The 10096-nt window shown below is 38.5% G+C and overlaps 2 protein-coding genes across 2 annotated transcripts; one reads left to right on the top strand and one right to left on the bottom strand.

Annotated features, from left to right (window-relative positions):
• Positions 1 to 6: 6 nt before the first annotated feature.
• toe1 (target of EGR1, exonuclease) lies at positions 7 to 5871 on the bottom strand. The gene is made up of 8 exons (XM_024273780.2): positions 5533 to 5871; positions 5214 to 5254; positions 4869 to 4965; positions 3107 to 3265; positions 2896 to 3009; positions 2625 to 2773; positions 1789 to 1951; positions 7 to 1106 (listed from the first exon to the last, which is right to left on the bottom strand). Exons 1-8 carry the CDS (start codon positions 5644 to 5646, stop codon positions 420 to 422), a joined length of 1524 nt encoding a protein of 507 aa, XP_024129548.1. The 5' UTR covers positions 5647 to 5871; the 3' UTR covers positions 7 to 419.
• Positions 5872 to 6075: 204 nt separating this feature from the next.
• On the top strand, positions 6076 to 9884 carry si:ch73-382f3.1 (uncharacterized protein LOC100151273 homolog). Its single transcript, XM_024273782.2, has 4 exons — positions 6076 to 6498; positions 6686 to 6848; positions 7876 to 8042; positions 8124 to 9884. The coding sequence occupies exons 1-4, from the start codon at positions 6349 to 6351 to the stop codon at positions 8505 to 8507; spliced, it is 864 nt and encodes a 287-aa protein (XP_024129550.1). The 5' UTR covers positions 6076 to 6348; the 3' UTR covers positions 8508 to 9884.
• The last annotated feature ends 212 nt before the right edge of the window (positions 9885 to 10096 follow it).

Here is a 10096-nt window from a genome sequence, read left to right as displayed (position 1 = left end):
ATTTAATAAAATTGGAAGCCATTGCATTTATTTTTAATTACGACACTTTTAGAAAATGTTGCAGAATTTAACAAAACCGGGGCTTTCTCATGACTTGTAATAAATTAGGCATGCCTTCTTTCATCCCCTTTACATGTAAATCAATGGCTGAAAATGCTTGCTGATGAATATTTCTTGAAATTAAAATATTTGTTTCTTAAAATAAAAATGAAATGATTTAGCTGTAATTCTATTTACTAAAATGATACCAACAACAATCAAATATCTAAACATCTTTCACTTTGCAGGTATTCTGTCAAAAATGCTTGTAAAAAAAATAAAAAAACACAAACACATGAAGGTAGTACCTCTTAACATCCAAATAGAAAAGAAGTGCCAAAATCTTTATCTAATGAAAAGCGATTAATGAGGTGTCTGCACTACATGCTCCCTCCCCACACCATCTCCATCTTCTCCAAATGGGCTTTGGACGATTTTGCGAATGTGCTTTTGACCACATTGAGAGGAGCTGCTTTGCCGCTCAGATAGACCTTATTGAGACAGGCAGGAAGCCACGACTGCTCTTTCTTGTTTTCACCACCTTCAGAGTTTTCCTTCTTGGAGAGAGCGCAGGAGAAGGCAAAAATGTAAGCCGTCATGTAGGCGTCAAACCCCGCTCGATGCGTGCCTGCGTCAGCTTTCTTCTTTTGGGCCTCTGCAGGGCGGCCTCTGAGCTGTTCGTTGCTTCCGTCTTCCATTTTGCTTTCATCCACTGTGCTCGTTGTCGGACAGTTAAGTTCAGCTTTGTCGTCTTTTTCGGCGTTCTCGCTCTGCGCTTCATCCAATGTGGTCTGACTGTCGTCATGTGGCAAATCCTCTCGCCGTGTCTCGGTTGTCGTGTTCGGCTTGTCACCATCTGCATCCACCTCCATGTTTGGTATTTTGTTTAAGGGGGCGCCCTCGAAGATGGAAGACCCCTCTGCACTTTCTCCTCCAGCTCTCCTTTTCTCTCTCTGTCTCTTCCTCTTCTTTCTCTTGTCGTCTTTGCATTTTTCATCCTGGAGAACGATCAGGTCGGTGTCGTGGGATAACGGACACTTTGTGCCATTGGGACACCAGCCGAAAGCCTTTTAAAGACAAAGCGTTTACAAATCAAGTTTAGTTCATAAAATACTTGGGTCAAACAAGAATTTCATTTTAAAGAGGATTGTCTCTTTAAAATTACTTTAACATCAACATTTATTATCATTAAGGCCCATAAAAATATTCTTATCACACCAATAAGATTTGAGAAACAGGTTATTAAGGGATAACTAAGAGAAATGTGTCAAAAAAGATAGAAGACAGACCTCAAAAACACTAATTTTTATGCACTGTGGAGGTCATATTATAATATGGGATAGTTTCTCTAAAGCAAATTCCCTCCCTTTTTTTTAAGGAGGAACCGCAGTGATTCAGGGCTGGTTATCCCTCCGTCGGTTGGGTGATGTATGTTGCACTTGTGGCGCAAAGGAGAAACACATTGTTTCTAGGTGTGCTCTGAAGCTCAGAAGTTTACACTAAAATGTAAATACTGAGTTTTTGTTTTAGCATGACTTCTATCACGTTATGTATTTTCTGGTCATCTATGTTAGCGCGTAGCGCCCAGCGACTATTGATTACATCTTCCAGTGGTAACAACGTCCAAATTTGAAGACACCATTTTTTTCCAAATCTCTCCGCTTAGATATAAATGTAAGGATAAGGAGAAACCAGAGGGATAGTGTTTGAACATCAGAAAAGTGTTAAAACCTCAAATTTCAAACTTACAGAGAAGCGCTGGCAGACTTCAGTCTGTTCCTCGGAGGACGCCACCGCCGGACACTCTCTGTAATCCACATACGTGGACATGTGACCTGCATACTGACAGAAGTCGATGTGGAGGTGAGGTCCAGGCGTTCCCGAGCTGAGACCGCGGCTGTTATCCAGCTTACTGATGACAGAAGAAATTCACAACAAGAACTTTTCTGAGACTGTATGATAATATGCAGAACTTAAATAAACAAATATAATGGCACACATTTTTGGGAGAAAAAACTGAGTTCTGCACTGTGGACACATACAGTAGCGGAGAGGTAAAGTTTTTCCAACTTTATAAAAGGGAAGACAAGAGGATTTGCTCCAAAAGTATAAAACTTACTCTTCTAAAATTGAATAGTAGATTTTTCTCTAAAAGCTGACATCGGTCAGTAGTTGCCCAGGCACATTTCGAGGTCGCATGGTGGCAGTTGGGTAACCGGGTGGGGATGACGACATTCCGAAATTGGGCGACAGCTGGGCGGCCACAAGGTGGATTGTCAGCCGGTAGTCAGGGGGTATATAAAAACTGAGCCATGTAATATTAGTTTAAAAAATATAAACATGTATAACCTTGTTTAGGTTTTTTATCCCTCTGTATGTTTTTTTTTCTTCCTTTTTTTGCTAATGTTTTGGGTTTTTTTTTTTTTAAACTTGTTTCAACTTGTCTTGTTCCTTTTTTCTTACTTATGAACAACAAAGAGAACTCCTGAAAATGATCTCCTGAAAACTTGTGTAATGAAAACTGTAAAGTTGTTTGACAAAGACAAGCTACTTTCAAACTGAGAGGTAAAACTAAAACCTCTTGCCATTTTTTGTAGGCGTATTCCAGGTAGGAGGCGGTGAGCCGGAGCTCAAACTCCGTTATGTATTTGGTGTCGTAAATGCCAGCAGGAAACATGTCGGACAGGTCTGCAGTGAAGGTGACCAGGCGCTCTGGGAGGTGGGCGTAAAAACTCTGAAAAGAAAAAATACCCGTCAGTACATCAGCAACTCCAACTGCATGCTGGGAAACGTTCAGAATCACAAGACCTTTTAAATATATCTTTTATTAATTATGCTGAAGGGAAACATTTGCACCTGGTAAAGGAAGGCAATGTCGATGAGGCCGTTATGTAGCACCAGCGGTTTTCTGGCACGCAGCAGTTCAGTGAACAACGCCCGGATGTGGATCCCCCGATCATCTGATCCTCCCTGGAAAAGAAGAAATCAAAGACATCTATCTGCAGACAGAAAGGAAACTCGGAACCCACAATGCACCACACTAGAGCAGCCTGCTGCCAGCCCTCACCCTGTTGTTGCCCTTGCAGTAAGTGATTCCATGGCTGTACTGCTTGTTAAAGTCAAAGCCGTGCTGCACCAGGAACTGCACCGACTGTGGCTCTATGATGTACTCCTCAGAACACAGCAAGGTGAGATTATACACCTGCACCAGGTATGTGTCAGGATTCTGGGGAGGGAGGTGAAAGAAAAGAGGTCTTACTAACAAAAACTATAGGAAACAACACTTCCTTTTTTTCTCTTTTAATCATCTTGATTTTTGGTGGAGTACAAATTTTATATCAGCTACTAATTGTGCAAATTCTCCCAATTAAAAAGATGAGAGAGGCCTGTGATTTTCATCATAGGTATACCTCAACTATGAGAAACAAAACCAGAAAAATAAATCCAGAAAATCACATTCTCTGATTTTCAAACATTTTTTTGTAAATTATGTTGGAAAATAAGAATATTTTCAATCACAAAATATTTTTTTACAGGCCCTTTGTAGGCAATGACAGCAGTCGAATGTTTTCTGTAGGTCTTCACAAGGTTTACTCAAACAGTTGCTGGTGTTTTGCCCCATTCCTCCATGCAGATCTCCTCTAGAGCAGTGATGTTTTGGGGCTGTCGCTGGGCAACACGGACTTTCAACCCCCTCCAAAAATGTTCTATAGGTTGAGATCTGGAGACTTGGCTAGGCCACTCAAGGACTTTGAAATGCTTCTTAACAAGTCACTCCTTGGTTTCCCAAGGAGTGCATTTGGGATTGAACAGTGTTTCCTTTGTATACCATTGTTTTAGATGTTGTTTTGTTGGGTTGTTTGCATTAAGCTTTTTTTTTTTTTTTTAATCTGAAAACCATTGACTTTATATGAGAACAGGACAGAGTGACCTCCAACACCTGGTACTCCATACTGGAAACAATCGTTGGCTCCAAGAAGTTAAAATCCCAGACTGCTACCTTTTTTTTTTTCAAAACATGTTACTAATCCTAAATTTTTTCAATATATTTTTACTCTGCTGCATTATCAAAGTTATAAACTCAAAAGTTGGCATTCTAACAGCAATTGTTGGAAACGTTTGACAGATTCTCCTGAGCAGGTTTTCAAATGATAGGCGCGTGGACTCCCAACAAGCTCATTCCTGACCAGCAAGCGAGGTTGCCGTTAAGTGTTAACTAAGACAGACTCGGGTCAGTCACAGCTGACTGACAATTTCTGGCTTCAACATGGCGACTGAAGTGACTTAATTTGCATGGAACCGGAAGCAAGTCATTTTCTATGGGTGATGTCTGGTCCAGTTCTCAAATACAGTGAATGTTCAAGACCCAGAGTATCATCTATGAAATAAACATGGCTTAAAAAAAAAAAAAAAAAAAAAAACAGCGCTTTTTGAAATGCATCAAATCAATCAACCTCTACTTCTCCTTAAGTGTTAAGAAGGATTTACCCCAAACATCCCTCTATTATTTACATGATTAGTATAATCTAATCAAAGATGAGTGATGACACTACTTTTTAAATCGACATTTATTTTGGTTTTAGCATAAACATCTGGTTATTGTGGCTCTGAAAACGTGTTTGCTCAAATCTATTTTTGCATTCTGTTATTTTTTTTTTATTTATTTTATTGTCTTTTATTGTCTATACAAAACTTAAAAAATAAAAACTGAAATTAAGGTTACAACGCTGTGAAAGTGCAATTAATATTCTATTACACAGGATATCCAACAGCAAAGCGTGTTTTTGGGGGTGTCTGTAAGTTTTAACTGACTCCTGGAGATACAGTACCTTGTGGTCTAGTTTCTTGAAACACGCAAATCCCAGCGAGAGGATGGAGCGAGAGCGGGCAGCATGGCAAATGGCCTTATATCTGTCTTCAATAGATCTGAAAGATAACAGCAAGGATCAGAGTAAGATCTCCTCTAGGAAAATGTGAAACAGAGTTAACTCATAAAGACCCAGACACATTTTCCTTTAAAATAAAATGATGTGGAGTGGACCACAAACCATTTAAATCACATAACCCATTTCTGATATTTTCCTGTAACACTAATGTCACCATGGGTTCTTATGGGTTAAAATTATATCAAACAAACATGTAGGAATGACAGATATAATAGAAGCTTCACTCACTCAGCCAGAAGGGATTTCCTGTTTCCCAAACCACTGAGCTCCTGGAACACAAGTTTAAGATGACTGTATTGTTCTCAAAACACTATAAAATGTAAGAAAGGCTGGCCAAAACTGGTCCTTAAGAGCCACGACTCTGCCTAGCTTACAGCTGATTGGTGATTCCTCATCCTGATTAACTGAACACACCGCATTGGTAGTCATCATAAAGAAAAGCAATAGAGAAATGGAAAACATGCAGGGTTGTGGCTCTCGGGGACCAGTGTTGGCAAGCCTGGGAGTACAGTTTTTAGGCAACACCCGAAAATGTACAAAAACTCACAGTGTCCAGTGCAATAAAGCTTGACGTTTTGATAGCAACCACCAGAGCTGGCCATAGCTCCTTAAAGTTCCCACTATGTACATCAATAACAGGAACGACCATTGAATCAGTCATGCTTGTTTCAATTTTACGCCTAAAACGCCTTCAATACGAATTAAGCGCGTAAAACTGGCTAGCTTGAAAAAGAAATTCTAGTAGAAATGTTTGTTTGATGCAACAAACGCCTTTTTACGCTTCTTTTTAAACTTTATATTCCTGTTCCAGTTTGTTTTTTGCTACATGTTGCAAGCTAACCACCCCGGCACTGTAAACATGGGTTTAGGGTCCTGACAGGATACAGCTATCCTATTTTTGCCTGACTTCTAATAAGAAAGTATATTTGATTCTTAAATTTCAAACTCATATTAAAACATTTGAAATGAATGCTTAAAATACTTCAAGTACAGCTTTTTGTTTATATTGCTATCTTATAAGTATTTTTTCGTTTAAATTTCTGCTTTGTATAAGGCATACTAGATAGTCACCTATTTGTTTTACGTGACAGTGCTAACAGCGGATGTGATAGTGGACGCCATTTTGGCTCTTAAAACACAAAATATCTTACTCTGGATTCGATGTTTTCCATATTTTACTTTTTATATTTAATTTAGAATAAAAACTGGGTTTCACAAACTTAATTTAATGCAACTTCAGTCTTGTTTTATTGTTAGTAATTTGCCAAAAGGGGAAAAAACGTTCTGAAACCCCTACAACTAAACTCAGTTTTAGCGTTTCTTGCTTAGCTTTTCGTGTTTGTTTTGTTTTTAAACTCTTGCTATGGGGGTCTGTTCTGCACCACACTGCTCCAACTCGTCCTACATCGGAAAACAGCTGTTTCGGTTTCCCAAAGACCCTGAACGTAAGAAGAAGTGGGTGGTTAATTGTCAACGTGACTTTGAACCAACTCCCCATTCCAGACTGTGTCAGGTAAGTTTAATAAAACACTTTGAAAAAAGATTCAAATATATACATTAACTTGAATTATTGAAGGCAACATATTAGGAACTCAAGACCCAAATCAAATGGTTTACCATTCACTGCTTCTAGTCTAATGTTTTTTGTGTTTGAATGAATGTATTTTTAATAAATTCAGTGTTTTTTGTGTCTTCTCAAGGATCATTTTGAGCAGAGCCAGTTTGAGGAAATAGCCAAATCCTCGGCCGGCCGCAAGAAACTGAAGCCCAATGCCATCCCCACTCTGTTCTGTGTGAAAAACCCTCCTTACCCCGCCATCACTACTCCATACATCCGATTGCTGCCACTGAGGAATGAACCAGGTATGACAACGTCTGTTTTCTATCATTAACTTTTCATCTATAATATGATTCACAAAATTGCAAACTAATTCAAAGATTTTAGTGGTTGTTCATGTGTATCTAAATACAACCTATATATAGGTATTTAAAAAAACACGTGGGGGCAGAATTATTGCAAAATTAGCTGTAAATAACTGAGTTGTACTTATTTTTAGGCTTTTATTAATGCTATTGAATTAAATTTGACATTTTTTCTGTTTTAAAGTCTTGAAAATTATTATCATTTTTTTTTTCTTGTTTTCTTCCCTGTCTTTTGGAAAAGTACAAAAAAATTAAAGTCACGAGTGACATCATTTAGCCACATCCTATCTTCCCTCACTGACTGAGCAGCTACTCACTTTCTCCCTCTGCTCCTGCCACCCTGGTCAGATGTTTAGGGACTCTGATTTAGTAGTGACAAAAGGATGGTGTTCCTTTAAATTCACTGAAGTATCAAGGGTTTGAAAATTGATTATGAAGAAGAAATTAATAATTGTGGTTTGTGTCGAGCCAGAATTACGTCACCAAGTCTTGCATATCCCTTGTGCTCTCTTACGGGGTCCAGATGACCCCACCCTTACATTGATATGTGATTACTTCAAAGGTTGAGATAAAAAATCCATGGAAAAAAAAGTTCAGCGCACTGTCTTGTGGGGTCCAGATGACCCCACTTTTAATGTAAACATGCCAAGGATAGCACAAGGGTTACATCGGAATAGAACGGTGAAATAAAAAGCCTGCAGCAAAAGTTGCAACACTTCACACCAAACCTCTTTCAACTTTAAGTAGCAAACATGCTCTGGTAAACAGTAGAAAAAAAAGAAGAAGCCTCTCCTTGTTTGTCCAGTGTGAACACCATGGACTAAATGTGCGTTCAAGAACCAGATCTTGAAGAATGCGCGTCACATTCCCGATGTGTTCGTAGCTTTAGTCTACCGTGTCTCTTCTGCTTCATCAATATTGTTCCACTCTGCATCTAAAATTGCTGTTAAATGTTGTTTGTGTGTAGAAGAAAAGGAGATTATTTACAAAGACCATGGCTATGCCAGGCACACCCCCCTACCTGGCATGGGGGAGGAGAATGCGACGGCGGAGCAGGATCCCTGCCTGGAGTGTGAGCTCCTGAAGAAACAGCTGGATGAGGAAACGCAGCAGACAATGCGACTAAAACAAGAGGCAAGAGGGTTTTTGTTTTCACTGCTCTACATAAAAATATGAGACAAAATAACATGTTCTGATCTATTTTTTTTTCTACAGGTGAGAGCTATGAAGAAGCGACTCTATAGACTAAGTCGGATTGAGATGGGTCTCCAGAGCTTCCTCTATGAGGATCAGATCAGGGCTCTGTCCCTCCCCAAGCGCTCCCGCCGAGCTGTCTGGTCCCCCGAGACAATCCTGGAGGCCCGAAATATCCGCAGTATTGTCGGAACTAAAGGCTATGACTACCTGAGAGAGATCGGATACCCTCTACCCTCCTATAGGACTCTGTGTAACCGCGTGGAGACTAAACTCATGGTCACAACGGACATGAACTGCGAGGAACTGAATGAGCTGCACCTCGGGTTTATGGCCTCATGTGAAAGTCCTATAGAAGGGGTTGGAGACCACGAGGAGGAAGAGCTCATAGGGGTGTTGTCTTAAGCTGAATGTGAACTACAGGGGGCATTTATAAATCCCTTGATTTTAAGAGAAACTGAATTTTATAATCTGAAATGTCTGTGTGTGATGCCTTCGCTCAGGTGAAGTATGACGCTCAAAATCAATGTTAGAGCCATTTTATCCTTTAGTGATTCAAGCTAGAAAAACAGTTGAAGTTCACCAAGAAATTTAAAAGAAAGTGGATTTGTAAATATGAGATTTGTGGACAGAAAAATTGCATAAAACCTTGTAGAATTTGCTTGTTTCGTTTAAGCTGCTGTGTGTGTTCTACTCTGGTTCTATTTGAACCACTTACACTGAAATGTATTTCTATATTCAAACTAAAGAACAGTTTATAGAATAAAAGTAAATCTTCGGTAGTGTTAAGTTTAACCCAATAAGAAAACCTTAACATAAGTGAAAATATTGACTTTTTTCATAGCTTTCTAAGAGTTTAAATCTCCAGTTGCTCATGAGGTTCGACTCCCAAATAATTGTCACTGTGACTGAATAAAAATATTCATTTTCATGTGAATGTATAAAGGGTGTTTTTAATAAACAAAATGTTTTTTAAAAATATCTATTTTGTTAATTGTGAAAATAATCTTTTGATGCCAATACTGAGATGATGACACGTTGCAAAGGTGAGCCATCAATGATTGGATGTTTGTGCCTTTGGGGGCTTATCTATGTTGAACTCTGGTGCAACAACAACATTGAAGAAGGTTGTTATGTCTGTAACTGTTGACCTATGCCTGCACATAGATAACTTGGCTAAAAAACAATATACCTTTCCGTCTGCTCATTGGCTGCTTCTGATCTGATGTTAATCCCGTAAATCCTAATCAATACAAAAAACTGACAAAAAAATCAAATTATTTTGGAATCAAGATGTATTTTTGAGGAAATAAAAAAAATAACATGTTACAACCTACATTTTTTCATGATTGTATCAGAACAAGTTCTTGTTTCCAGAACATTTATCATCTCAATTTTGATCCACAAATTTTTAACATGGTCTAACTGTATAATAAAGAATGAATCAAGTAATTTTGCATTATTTCAATACAGCAAGTAGTCATTTAAAAAAAGGAACAACAGTAACTGAGTTATTCTTAATATAAAGTTTTGAAAATTTGCTAAACTTTTTCCCGCCAAAAGTGTCACGGGAGCAGCCATTTTGAATTGATCACGAAAAGGCCTTCTACTGCCCCAAGTGAGAGGATGATGAACTACAGGGTGGAAAACATGGAACAAGTTTATCCAATGGGATTTTAAGGAAATTAAGGATCATTCTAATGAGTTAGGAGTCTCAGCAATGCACAAATCAAATATATGAATCGTTATACAGGGTTAGAAGCTGCTTTTAATATCGAGAAAAAAAAAACAAAAAACGAGGCCCATTTTAGCACTTTACCCTAGTTAGGAAAGCACGTCAAGAAATGCTTAAACAAAAAAAAAATAGGAAAAATGCAACTTATCTGTTGTCATAATTTTATCTGAAACATTCAGGGCCATCTATCCAGCAATTCTCCCCCTCGAGATATTGCCAAAATTGTCTGCTTATTAAATTACCAAAAAAAAACATAAAT

Source organism: Oryzias melastigma, linkage group LG17, assembly GCF_002922805.2.
Source record: "Oryzias melastigma strain HK-1 linkage group LG17, ASM292280v2, whole genome shotgun sequence".
In the NCBI taxonomy this organism is placed as follows: Eukaryota; Metazoa; Chordata; class Actinopteri; order Beloniformes; family Adrianichthyidae; genus Oryzias; species Oryzias melastigma.
This window is presented reverse-complemented; position numbering and strand designations above follow the sequence as displayed.